The 14,796-nt window shown below is 33.3% G+C and overlaps 1 protein-coding gene across 1 annotated transcript; it reads right to left on the bottom strand.

The window, feature by feature from the left end:
• Positions 1-3,889: 3,889 nt before the first annotated feature.
• On the bottom strand, positions 3,890-10,466 carry LOC149890456 (uncharacterized). The gene has a single exon (XM_090085272.1). The coding sequence runs from the start codon at positions 10,415-10,417 to the stop codon at positions 3,890-3,892; it is 6,528 nt and encodes a 2,175-aa protein (XP_089941398.1). The 5' UTR covers positions 10,418-10,466.
• Positions 10,467-14,796: the final 4,330 nt, after the last annotated feature.

Below are 14,796 nucleotides of genomic sequence, written 5' to 3'. Positions count from 1 at the left end.
AGATGCTTAATTCCTTGAATGAAAAGTTGAACTGATGACCCACTACTAAGGTTGTTCCTAGCCTTCCGTTCTCAAACTAGGCCATTCTGAGAGGCTGTTTGATTAAGTACCGTTGATAGTAGTATCGCACGTAAGAGACTTCTAAAACTCTGATTATTAATTCCTTGAATGAAGAGATGACTTCATACTCACTAACGAGGTTGTTTTTAGCCATCCGTTCTTAAACTAAGCAAAACAGTGAAGTTGTTTGATTAAGTATCACAGTTTGCTGATTTGCACATGCACCATTGCCGAAACTGTGATGCTTGGTTCCTTGATTGGATTGAAGAAGCTCATCACCATGCTTTTTACAAGCTGTCCGTTGTTATGTTTTGCAATTCAGTGGTTCTGTTTTGCAATTCATTCTCTGTTTGTTTAAGGTGGTAGAGCACAATTAAAATACAAATATTTGATCAAAATATGAAAAAAAAATTTTTCATTCATCTTATTTAAAATTTTATCCTCTTTCTTTTGATGTTAGTATGAAACTGAAACTATTTTTGGAAATGTGTTAGAAACCTACATTTGCAAAATTATTTACCTTAGCAACGCCATAGCAACCACAAACATACCCTCGTTTATTATATACGTTGAGCAAAATTGCAAGCTAATTTGTCTTTTTGTTGTGTCTATCATGCTTTTTATTGTTTATTTATCAACTTTGCTTTTAAAGAAATTTGAATTTTGAGAATTTTGTTTTTCTTTATTTTGTACTTATTTTTGTTTTTTCTGCAAGTTGAGTTTTTCATATTTTATCAAGATTTCAAAACATGATTTTTTCTGATTGAATAAAGCTTTTGTTCTGAAATTTTCAGGACATATTCCTAACAACATTAGAATTCATTTGACAGATAGATTTTATTTAATTGTTTTTAAAACTCATTATTTTTAGTTTTAACTTCTTTACACTGCTTGTAAATCGTACTAAATTTAACTTATCTTAAAAAATAGGTCATATCTTTACATATAAAAGGACTAATTAAAATTCTATCTGTTAAATGGAATAAAATAAGTTCATTAACAGATCTGCAAAGTTTAATTAATGGTTCTTAAGTCTAACTCAAGTTAACGTGTTTTGAAAACATAAGAATTAGATCTTTATTTACACTGTTTTTGCGCCATTATGGGTTTTTGGTAAAGTTTTTCAAATTTTTTTTTTTGCAAAAACATTTCATTTCTCTTAGTGAAGCATTTCTGCATATTTTTAAAACTATTTTTTAAATCTTTCATGAAAAGTGTCTTTTTTGTGCTCTACCACCTTAAGTATCATCGATGGTGGTGTCGTGCATGCAAACTTTCCGAAACTCTGATGCTTGTTTTTCTTGAATGGAGAGATGAGCTTATACTTTAGGTGACTTTTAAAACTGCAGTAATTAGTGCCTCGAATGGAAAAACGAACTCATTCATTACAGACCAAGGTTGTTCCTGGCCATCCGTTAACATATTAGGCAACAGTACAGCGAAGCTGTTTGTTTTACAAGCTTTTGTCGTTTCGAGAAATCACTACATTAAGCATTCGATGGTGATACACGACTGATGGCCAGGTTCTGATTTTCGAGTGAAAAGAAGAGTCGCATCCGGCCACCGGTCGGCTTTCGACGCAAAACAGCTGTACACACTCGTCCAACGTCCAGTGACTAACTGTTGCAACGAGAAAGTTAGCTTTATTTGTCGTGCAGATTGTCCGCTTTGACGTAAAATGCTAGAAATTTGCTGAACGCTCGGTTTGCGTCGCCCAAGAGTCATTCTGTTTCTGCGTTGCCAGCGTCTGTCGGCTAAATACAACTGTAGACTAAGCGCAAGCTTTTTCACCGCAAAAGTTGTACAGAGCCACACCGAAGGCTAAAATCGACTTTCAGGTCGAAGGTTAAAATCGACCCTAGAGCTTTGAAAACGACGTCACGAAATTTTCAAGACATCATCGAAGAAAATTACGGCGGCCAGATGCAACTCTTAGTACTAACTCTACTAATATTAGTACGTTAAGCATTCCAGTCGAGAGATCAGACGTTTTTTCGTCACCTAAGAGACCGGCCGATGCGTTTGCGACGCTGCGGAAAGAGAGAAGATGGCAAACCACAGGGTTGTTACCGTAACAAACCTCCGTGAGTACCTCCATCTCGAGTGGCTTTTGGGGAAACGTTCGTTTTAAACTCAAAGGGATGGTTGTTAAAGCTCACAAACGCCTGGTTAACGATTTTCTAACGGCAGAGACCGTGTTTACAATGGATACAGACCGATTAACTGAGCCCAAAGCGCAAGATCTATCAGAAAACTCCTCTAGGTCGGTGCAAAGAGACGACTAGACACGTGCGTCTAAAGGCATTTTACAATTCAAGGACGCCCCTCGTGGGCCCTTTAACCCTAACCCTAACCCTAACCCTAACCCTAACCCTAACCCTAACCCTAACCCTAACCCTAACCCTAACCCTAACCCTAACCCTAACCGCAAAAGTTGTACAGAGCCACACCGAAGGCTAAAATCGACTTTAAGGTCGAAGGTTAAAATCGACCCTAGAGCTTTGAAGGCGACGTCACGAAATTTGCAAGACATCATCGAAGAAAATTACGGCGGCCAGATGCGACTCTTTGTACTTACTCTACAAGTCTTAGCCGGTTAAGGGTTCGAGTCGAGAGATCAGACGTTTTTTCGTAACCTAAGAGATCGACCGATCCATTTGCGACGCTGCGGAAAGAAAGATAACTGTAAGCGACAGGATTGTTACCGTAACAAACCTTTGTGCGTGCCTCCATCTCGAGTGGCGTTTGGGGAAACCTTCGCTTTAAACTCAATGGGAGGGTTTTTAAATCTCACAAACGCCTGGTTAACAATTTTCTAATGGCAGAGACCGTGTTTACAATGGATGCAGGCCGTTTAACTGAGCCCAAAGCGCAAGACCTATTGGAAAACTCCTCTAGGTCTATGCAACGAGACAACTAGACACGTACACCAAGTGGGACGTTACAATCGAAGGACGCCCCTCGTGGGCCCCTTAACTCTAACCCTAAATGGTTAGGGTTAAGGTTTGGGTTAAGGCAAAGCTTTAAACTTTAGAATTATAAAGAAAAATTGCATTTCGTTATCAACGAGGAAAAATTACATTCAATTTATGCTGGCTCCAAATCTTTTTTAAGGCCGTTGTTAGATATCAGTGGTGAAGTTGGTTGATAAAAATGGTCCTGCCTTTATTTACTTATAAGCTAATATAATCATTGATAACTTAACATTTTACTTCATCTAAAATCTAAAATAGGCGTTTAACCGGGGAAATAACGACTGAGTCGAAAAAAATTTCACTTAAAAAGAGAATGTCTAAAACAAAAATTATTGTACTTGACTTAAAAATATAACCATAATTGCGGACAAAAATGTTTATATTTGCAATGTTCTTTAAAAATGCACGCATTTTTCCTATAAGATCAAAACTGATATAGGTTTAATAGTTTAAATACGAATTATTTCTAAATGATATTATGCGATCCTGCCGTTTCTTCTCTTGGAGTCTTCAAATTGATCAAACCAAAGTTTTTCAAAAAAAAAGGTTTTAAAACTTGATTGCTATAATCAGAATAATAAAATAAAAGCTGAACGTTTTAGTATAAAAAAATTACAATTTAAAAATGTATATAATTAAATGTAACATAAAACTTTTTGGGAAGCCACCTTTACAAGTTCTTAAGTAAAACTATCAATCATATAAAGTATTTTGTAGATTTTAACATAGAAGCGTTTTGAATAATACTAATAGCGACAGTATATGGATTATATACCGTATTCAAAGAAAATTTCGAAAAAAAAAAATAATAAAAATACTAGCTCAATTTCCAAAAACGCCATCTTCTGTACCAATTAAAGTGCATTTCCTTTTTCTTCGTTACTGCTTTTAAAAGGCTGAAAAAAAGATTTCAGGTCTGGTGATAGGTTTAATGTATACTCATCCTCAGATAATTTAGATTTATCATTTGTCACTAACTTTCCACCTTTAGCTGCTGTTTGAATTTTATACGGACCATCAACCCATTTGGAACAATATTTAGCAGATAACGCACTAGCCACACACTGCAATGCGATCACGCTTAAAGATACTACAAAGGAGGCTATCACTGCAGCTGCAGATCCACTAACTGCAAGACCTTTAACAGCAAAAGAAACTATATCGTCAGTGAATGCTAGTGCTACTGATGCAGCAAGTTGAGCTACTGGTGAGTTAAATCTAAGGTTACTTTCATACTCTCCATTTGTCTTTTTGATACCTCTTACGAGTGGAAAACAGTATTCATTGAGGTATTTACCCTCTAAAACAAGCGAATGCTGTCCACCCTTGCCTGGAATTGGTTTAGGCTCAACAATGTGTGCGTTGCAGTTAGTCAGACAGTTGAAACTAAATGTTCCACTGTTGCTACCAGCAGTTCCTTCAGTTCCACAAAGTTTATACTTTTCGTAAAACTGTCTGGTAAATAGAAATATTTCCTTAAAAACATGTTCCACTTTACTGCTTGCGTCTCTTTCATTAAATTTGAGCTCATTCCTTTCAAAGTGAGGAGAATTCCAATTTACTTTGTTTAAAAGTAATTTTTGTGCAGTTGCCTCATGAGCTTTTCTCGACTTCTTATAGTCTATTTTGCAATTTAGGAAATTTTCATAGGCTAAAACATAATTATCTATAGCTGGAACTTCTCTTGGCTTATATTCCTTTTTCTTCCATAGATCATATTCATTTCCAGCTTCCTTATTTCGTTTTTCTGCATCTTCGTAGTTTTTTACAGCCTCACGTAACCGTTTTTCGTATCCTTCAGCATTCTTTAACAAACAATCTAATTGTGCACGTTTCTTAAGGCTCTCTTGCATACGGCCAGCTATGTCATCAACAAAATCTTTTAACCGTTTATCTGTTATGTAAAAAAGACGTTTATACCAATGACCTTTTTTCAATAGTTCCTTTAACTGCTTACATACCTCTGAGAATTTTTTGACTTTTTCATTTTGGCTTTCATCATTTAAATTATACTTTTTACAACTATCATGAAGATGGTATTGATCAATCAATTTATTTACCTTCTTTTTAACATTATAAATCTCTATGGTTGCTTGAAGTTCCACATAGTCTTCTATTAGCTTTTTATATGTGTCATTTAATGGTTGTTGATTTTTAGATTCTTCATTTAGCTTTTTTATCTCTTTATTATAAGATTCTATAAACTGTTTTGCATTTTTAGATCTTAACAAATAACGTTGTACTGGAATACTTGGATCATGATTTACATTTTCGTTTTCTTTGACTATTACATTAATAACCGTTTTGTCTTTTTCTTCAAGTAAAAATCTCAAAGCTTCTGAGATTTCATTCTTTTCGGTAGAAGTTTTTGTAATTTTATTAAATATCTTTTGAATTTTTTGAAACTCCTTAGGGCAAGATTTTTCTATACTCTTTCGTTCTTCATCTAGTTTGCTTAGTGCTGCATCTTTGCATTTTTTGGATTTCTTGACATTTTCATGTTGCTTGTAGAAAATTTCCATGTCTTCTTTTAATTTAAATATTTGCTGCTCAGTTTTTTTTATCTCTTCAGTCAGTGTTTCGATATTTTTTTGAAGCTTATTCGTTATAGAACTCTTATTATTGGAAAGTAAATCATTGAAATCTTTAGCACTAAGCTCTATGTCATTATTATCCATTTGAAACACGTGCTTCGCCTCTAGAATTTGACGTTGTTCTTGTAACTCGCAATACTTTTTATCAAATTGGCATTCAACCACTTTTAAGAGAGGAAAAAATGTCTTTGTTTCTGTTAAAAGATCTCTTTTTTTGTCATACCATTGTAACTCTTCTATGCCTACCTTCATTCCATGTTGGTTTTGTAATAACGGATCATGGAGCAGTGATTTATCAATTTTTTCTATTTCTTTACATATGTCCTTGAATGGGTTTATTTGTGAAGCTGTCAATTTATCATGAATAGAGTCCTTACGCTTTTTATTATATTCTTCCTCGACAAGCTTGTATTTAGAATAAATTCCTTTTAAATGTTCTAATTTTTCTATTACTTTCTCAACATTTTTCTCTTTGTTTTGCTTTTCGCTGTCGAGTATTTTCTCGCCATATTGAGATGCTTCCTGTTTTACCTTTTGTTGCATTTTTTCTAATTCTTTGACATAAAGGTTTTTTAGCTTTTCAATGGACTCAAGTTGAGCCTTTGATTTGTCTGTCTCTTTTTTAATCCTATCTGTTTCTTTATTTGCATGCGAAAGATCAAAGGTTCCAGGCTCTCCATCAGTCCCGTCCAAATCAAATGATATTTTCCCACCATTCACTTTTGCGGCATAGCCTTCAAAGCTTCCAGAATGCATGGTTACTTTCTCTTCACTTAGAGTGCCCTTTAGAGAGATATTCTTGTTGCCAATGATTCTCCATTCTACACTTGAAATAGAAAGATTAATACCTGGAAGTGTTAAGTCCTCATCAACAATAAACAAGTAAGACGCAGCTTTAATTTCAGCGATCTTCGTTTTTCTATTACACAACTTTCGAATTTCTGAAGCAGAAAGGATTGGTACTTGAATCACTACTACTTGCCAGTCTTTAGAACAATCAGCAACATTTTGAGTTATCTCACTGTATATTTCATTGAACAACGCTAATGGTTTGATCCATTTTGATGGTTCAGCTGATAAACTAGAATTTAAACTACTGAAAAAACGTAACGTTTTAGCTATATTGGATATCACAGTTGATGTTGTTTTGTCGAATGAAGCCTTCCTAATAGCTTCAGAAAACTCAATTTCCGTTTCAATTTTGTTTGAAATGGAAAACTTAAAGGTTGGTGATAAATGTTCTTTTCTAAAACTATCCAGCCGAATTTTTTCTTTCACTTCCTCTGCCTTATCTTCAGCACATTCTTGAGTAATTTGTTTGACATAACAGTTTAACAATGAATTAAGTTTCAAAAGCGTTGCATTTGTTTGATCATCAATCTGTAGATTGAAAGAGATTTTGCCACAATTACTTGCTTCTATTACTTGATCTAAATCTTGAAGGAAATCTTTCTCTATAAGACCGCTTTTAGTTACTTTTGGAAATAAAGCAATCCTTTTAACCATCGTTTTATTTTTTAGAATTTTTAAAATTTGTTTGCATGAGCTGTATTTGGATTTGTTCTTTTTATAAAACTTCCCAAACTCAGCTACATACAACTCTCTTTGAGTTTCCTTATTTTCAGGTCGATCACACTTGGTAATTAGTAATGACAAACCATCTTTAATTTCACCACTACACAACTCGTTTAATTGATTCAGCATCCTTATTAATTCACCCTTACTAATTGAAGAGTGTTCTACAACAAAAAGTATCTTAAAATGTGACACTGCTTTACTAAAAGCTCTCATTGCAAAAGCATGTTTTATAATTTTAATCATTCCTCGGTTATCAAAAAATCCTGGAAAATCCCAATATATGATTTTCTTTTTTTTGTTATAGTATGGCGTTATGTAATCAGTTTTCGAGATCGTTGAGTCGTCACCAATTGGTGCTACAACACTGCCTTCTTCTCTTACAACGTTAATGTTACCGTTAAGTCCAACATTTTCAAACTCTAAATTATTGCCTATAAGATAGTTTGTTACTGTACTTTTACCGGCACCTGTTGGTCCAATTATAAGGACACTTGAAGATATCTTTATAAACTCATCGTCATTCAGTAGAAAATCTTTATTTACATCTTCTGTAAAAGTACCAAAGAGCTCAAGGAAAAGGTTTATTTGCGATTTACTGGTTTCAAGTAGCCGTTGATGCTTTTGTTCAATGTCCACATTTAATAACTCCATAGTCAAGGATTGTAATGCGTCATGCGTTGATCCTTCAAAATCATCTGCTACATTTTTTAAAGTAGTAATAGCTTCATTACGATTTTGCAGTTCAACGACAGATTGGACTTCTGTTTGGAGCATAGGTAAAATACTTTCCACATTAGATTTCTGTATAGCTGTCAAGTTCATTTTTAAGTCTCCAATTTGTTGTATCTCTTCAGCAAAACTCAATAGCTTAGATAATACAGGCTTTAATAACAAATTTTTTGGTTTAAACAATGAAATAAAATGCAAAAATTCTGCGGCAGACTTGAACAAACAAGTTTCAAGTGCAATGGTTTGAATTAATTCATTTGTACTAACAACTTGGTTAAAGCCTATGGTCAATAGGGATAAGCTCTGCAACTTCTCTACAGCCAGTTCTGAATCTTCTGGAGTGTTATCTAAAACCAGTAAGTTTGTCACTAGCTCCTGTCTGGATTCAGTATCAGATTTAAGAAAACTTAGAATGTTCAATACGCTTCTTATAGCTCTTTTTATGGCTTCATTCACCGATTGACTCTCAACTACTAATTCTTCTATGGTTGATTTAAGCTTTTTTCGGAGATCAAAGTTTGTGTTACAATCTGGTACGTGACCTAAGGTTATCTGAGGAATATCGTTGCCCACGTCTAGTTTATCATGTTGAGTAGTTATAACGAACCTAACATTGTTTAAACTACTAAATATTTCGATAAAATTTGAAACTACTGTAAAAGCTTTGACGTCATCAAGTATAAAGAGCACTGGTTGTTTTGTTCGTTCCAGATGGGACTTTACAGATTGAAAAGGATCACTATCGTTGCTAATTTTTAAATAAGCGCGTAAGCATTCAGTGAAAGATTCTTTTAGCACATTTTTTGAACTTGCAGAGAGAAACCATGAAGTAAAGTCGTCTTCAAAGATTTGAGCATATGCCTGGACTAAAGCAGTCTTACCTGTGCCTGACATACCTTTGACAATGATTGTTTGATGTTTGCTGGAAGCTTCTTCTATTACTTTAGTTTCAGTAGATGTGATGCACGGACCATCTTTTAGGTTTGTTTTAAGCCTTTCTTCGCTTATGTTAATTAAATACTGCTCAAAGTTTGTATTCCTATGCCTTAAGTGGATAATCTCATCTCTAATATCATCAACGGTTATCATATCCCGATGGCGTTCTTTTATTTCAAAATAATCATATTCATTTAAAGTACATTTATCTATGATATCTCTCAAAGTTCTTCCTTGTACATTTGGTTTGTTAAAAAGCAATTCCTTTAAATAAAAATCATTTTTGCTTTCAATTCTCTTGCTTCTCCAAGTATCTCCATCTGATTCCTTATACTGCGCGTGACATTGTAAAGTGAAAGATTTGGTTGAATATTTTTTTTGTATTTTAAACTTATGACATTTGTTAAAATGCTGGGGTACAAGAGAATTCTGAGGTAAATCAAGTTTACCTTCACTGATTATTACAGCTAAATGTATTATACCATCAAGATTTGCAGTTTTGAAACTAGGAATTAGTTTTTTAAAAATTTCTTCATTAAATTCTGAACTAACGTTGATAACAGCTTTTTGAACATTCGATGAAATACTGAATTTACTAGACCTTTTCTGATAATCTACATAACTAATGGTGGGCCATATTTCTATTAACTTACATTCTTTAGGTTTTCCTGAACTTGCATCAAATTGTGATAAAATACAGTTTAGATCACGACTTATATTTGCTAATTTATTAGAGTTTTGTTCAATAAAGTTTGAAAACACACTACCATCATCTTTCTCTCTAATCAAACTCTTTAAATTGCTTGGATACAATCTATACACTCTACCTACATGATTATTTGTACAATTCACAATATTTGGATCTGAAAAATAACAAACTATATCTAGATTTTCTAGTTTGCATTCATGACTCGAAGCGCAACCTTTTATATTGTCGGCGCTTAGAGTTTTCATCATTTCCAAAGCACCAGGACCATCAAAAGTAACAGCTTGAACAAACTGATAGTGAAAACTGTAATGGCAATAAAATACACTAAGATTAGCTAGCCACGCCCCAATAGAATGTCCAGCAAAGGACAATGTGAAATCTCTGTGGTTTTTTTGCATAACATCAACTGCTTTACGAGTCGCTAGATAACCATGCGCCTGATGAAGAAAAATATTCCCCATTAAAACTTCTACTTTCAGTCCGCAAATGTTGTATGTTACACATCTTGGCTCACATTTATGTACTAAAACTAACTGTTTGTCACTTTGATTGATATAAATAATCCCTAAATATCCAGTGTTTGCGTCAGATATAATATCTAAGACCAGCCAGTTCTTTAGATATACATTTATATTGATATTTTCGCGATGAGTATCTTTAAAGCAAAGAAGAAGTGAGTCGTTTTCAGAGATTAAGACTGGAGCACCTGGTTTAATGGTTAAACCAACTGTGTCATTTGCAGTGTTAAATGTACAATGTTTTGCAAGTAGTCCGTGTGTTAAATGATTAGGATAACCATAACTTTTGGCATATCCCACTCTACTCTGTTTGTCCATTTTAAGCGAATGCAAGCATACCAGAATAACAATAAGTTCGAATTTTAAAACGTTTTAATAATTCACTAAAAAAAAGTAATTCTAAAACTAGTAGCAATTTCGACAAATTAATTTTACTCATTAAATGTTTTTTTGACATGACATTTTAAAAGGTATTAATCTTTGAAGCATACACAGTTTTTTAAGGATTAGTGCATTTTATAGTTATAACAAAAATACAATATTTACAACTATTAATAAATTTTAAAAGCACCAATTGATTTCTTTGCTATTTGTTTATGTAGGCGGCTGCTATATGAATAAAACTATGATTCCTAGCCGAGATTTAGCTCAGTTTTCCTTAGCACAATTTTGTATCACCCTGACATTCTTGTCTTTTCAATAGCGCGTCATTGAGAATATCTGAAAGTTTTTTGCAAATCACAAAATTTGTTTTCATTTTTGTAATGCAGCTAACTGACTTCAATATTTGTTTCGAGGAAAGATTTTTGAAGTTTTTTTTTTTTTATGCCAAGAAACTTTTCATGGAAGTTAGGATTCAAGATCTGACCTTGGCATTTTAATGATGGTTGAAGCAAGCTTCTTCATACTTGTGTTCGACAGATCAGCGTTAAACTGAAGTTGTACAAGGTATTGGATGCTCGAGGTTGGTCCAATACCACAACTTCTTTTACCTCTTTAACCTGAAAGTTATTTTTAAAGTAAATGATTACCTCAAGTGCATTAAATTTAAAGTTGTGCTGTGTTAAAACTTTTTAACTGTAGTTAGCAGCAACTTTCTCATTCAACTGAAGTTATAAAAAATATCTTGCTGATGTTTAATTGATTAAAAGATACCTACTTTACCTTCGGTTAGTGGTTATGGGCAACAGACGTAAGTACAGACAGTCTAATTGTCCCATGTAGAGAGGAGTAAATGGCAGCAGCGAAAGTGTTAGCTCAGAGACTTCAGATTTCTTGATGGCTAGTTGTCTCATTTTCCCTATATGTGAACTTGTTACAGCTGTTTGAGACTCCTCTTCCTTGGATGGAGAAAGCCTAAGCATCTTCTTTAAGTTTGACTTAGTTACGAGCTTTTTTGATTATCTTGTGAGTGCTTCTCAAAACATTTCATTAGACCAATCTTGCAGATTTGGTAACTGCATTTTTTGTTTGTTGTTGCAGGTCGATTATTAAGCGATGTAAAATCAAAAAGAGCTGATTGAGTGACATCTGCATTATTCTTTTTTTTGCCATGATGAGTTCCCATGATGGGTTGACAAGTGTCGGCAACTCCAACACGCACTCTGTTAACTGTGAAATCAAGACTAGATGATATTATACTCCCCACGTAATAGATATTAGAAATTGTGCAAACACTGATGAGTGTTACAAAAGCTCATCTGAAAAGTTATTCAAAAAAATGTAATTCTATTAAGAAATCTAATGAAACTTCGCTCCTGACTCACCTATCTTAGATTTGGTGAGAACTACAAAAGCTCATCAGAAAAAGAATTAAAAAAAAGAATGTTTATGTAAAGAAATCTAATAACAAGAGACATGTTTTTGAAAATAGAACAAAAGTGGTTTATAACAGGAGGCAATTACTTTAATACATTACCTTGAACAAGGTTACACATGGCGCTAGAAGGTAAGTACTTTGCTCTCCAAAAATGATTTTTATTAAGCTTTCTGGGGTACTATTTGTCCCCTTGGTTGAATCATGAAAGTTTAAGTTCAAATTCTTTAAGAAAAATCATGAGACTGATGTTTATTCTCTGCGATGCACATCGATATGTTTTCGAAATTTAAAGGGACGAATTTCTTAACTGAGGAAAAGCCGGGGATTTAAAATGTAGTTCTAATGCAAAATAGCAAATAACACAGTCTATGTTGGAAGTTTTTTTTTGGTACAATAATTTTCATCCTGATTGATGTAATGTCTTGCTCCTCTAAGAGATTCAGGACATTGTTTGGCAATTGTCAAATACTTAAAATTACTGGATCTGAAAATTTTATCTACTTTTTCAAGAGATCTTATTCATTCGTTTTCTTGCTGTTTTTAACTGCAACATGTACCCATATAATTTGCATCACTTAAGTGCTCAATTTTATTTAGTTTTTCTGAAAGAGTTATTGTTTTAACTTGTAAAAATGGTTTTGGAATCTTTTTGCATAAATAAGCAATAAAATAAAAATTGTGATTTTTTTGCTGCCAAAAAATAGATTGTCTATGACTTTCATCTCTTGGGTGTTTGCCCCAAGGACATTATTGCAAGAGTTGGGATGAGTTAGCAATCTGCGTATAATATTTTAATTTTATTTAAAGATTTGGTTACATAAGAAGGAAGACAAATGGTGGTACTTCAAAAACTGTGAAGACTTCAATGCGTATTAGAGAAATCAAAGACTGAATTCAGCGCAATCCACTCCGATCAATGAGAGAGATGGCTTAGGAACTCTAACTGAGCAAGCACACAATCGTAAATGCTGTTAAATATGATCTGAAGGCGAGTTTAGAGCTAGATGCAGCGGACACTTCATACTCAAGAAGTTAAGACCAAATGAGTTGAGAGAAGTAAGAAACATTCGCCCTGATTAAGATGAGTTAATCAATAATTCTGTTCTCATATAAAAAAAATCTTGGAAGTGAAATTAGTATCAAATAGCTGGATTGATTGCTAAATTAGCACCTCTAAGCCAGAAGATGTTCTATAGACCATTTGGTTCAAGTTTAGGACAAAACTCCCTGCTTCTGAAAGAATTTTTAAAGCTGTTGCCTCCCAATGGGCTGAAAATGTTTCCATTTTTATTAATTCAGGAGTCAAAATCTATTCAGATGTGTACATTAAAATCTCGAAACACCATGTAGGGTTGTGAATCAACTTTAAGCTCAACTCTGATGGTAAAATTGTGTACCAGCAGAATGGGGCTCTATCCCATTAAGCCTGAAAAACCCAGGAAATATACTACTATTTGTATTTTGTCACCCTGAAATGCACAGAGTTCTCCAACTAAAACTGTACCCAGCTAGCCTAAATTTTCCCTACATTATTTTTGAAAACATGCTGGAAATAAGGTTTTCCAGCATGTTTTAAAAATTTAGGAAAACAAGTATGAATCAAAAATATTTAATTTGGGTAAAACTTATAACTTTTGTTCAGGTGCACTTAGATTTAACAGTTAATTACAGCATTATACTTTTGAACTTGAAGAAATCAACTTTTATTCTATGACAAGAACATAAGTTGATACAAAGTTTTTCGATGTTCTTTTTTTTTGCAAATAAAATACACCAATGATTTTATGAACTGCTCAATGACATTTTGCTTTCATTCATTCAATTCATTTTTCGGAAAATAAAATTCTTAATTTTGCTAAGCTATTCAAAAACTTGGATAGGTTTGTGAATCCAACAAAATAGACAGTTTGGATCATCTTTACTGGAATCTCCTATCTAATAGAATCTTGCATTATTGATCTTCCAGAAGAGATATGAGTTGCAGAAAAATCTTGATAACTCTTAGTTATTCGTTTCTCCTTTTGTTGGAAAGTAGTTTTTATTTTCCATTTTTCGTGTTCCTGATTGCTTTTTTGCTGATTCCCAGTTACCTTGTTCATAATGCTTTCTGACCTGGGTTTTTTTTTTTTTTTTTTTTTTTTGCAAGCGTCCGCCCAGTATAAGTTAAACTGGAAAATCATTGGTTGTTTTATATGCTTAATGAAATTGTAAAACCGTTTGATAAAAATATACAGTTACTCCCTGTTTTCCTAAGGCTCCAGATGGCTGCGAATTAACAAACAATAGCAAATGGCAAAAATGAGAAACTTAAAAATATTCAATTGTTAAACAATCAAATTCAATAGTAGACACAGGTAAATATATTCTGTCACTGGTAAATATTTTCTTTGTTTCCTTAATATTATACGAAAATTGAAAGTGGATTAAAAATGGTCATGCAACTAATCTGATGTTTTTTTTTGTTGTTGTTTTTGTAAAGCATGCTTAGAATCGCGCACTTTAAAAAAAACCCACTTCTTGGCTTGCTTTTATATAGAAATATTAGCAACATTAAGTAAGACTTTGAAAATATTTCTAATTAACGAACTGAGTTTTAGAAGGAAAAATTTACATTATCCTGTTAAACTAGAAAATTTATCGAAATTAAATGAAAAAAAACATCTTAACCAGCGTGTTCACTGCTGTTTATAACTTAAAATATTTTCCAGGGGATTTTCTGTATTAGAAAAAAGTCAATTTGATTAATTTTCATTTGGGACTTAAACAAAAGTACAAATCGCTTACCCGTCCACTACTTTCTTTGATGATTTGCTTTCTGTTCAAAGTTATGTAATTCAGGGTATTAAGAGCTGTTTAAATACAAGTGCTAAGAGTCTCA

This window comes from Hydra viridissima, unplaced genomic scaffold (genome assembly GCF_058129835.1).
Source record: "Hydra viridissima isolate aposymbiotic clone 2 unplaced genomic scaffold, HvirCarnegie_v1 scaffold_4, whole genome shotgun sequence".
Taxonomy (NCBI): Eukaryota; Metazoa; Cnidaria; class Hydrozoa; order Anthoathecata; family Hydridae; genus Hydra; species Hydra viridissima.
The sequence above is the reverse complement of the archived record's forward strand: the minus strand, read 5'-3'. Positions and strand labels throughout refer to the sequence as shown.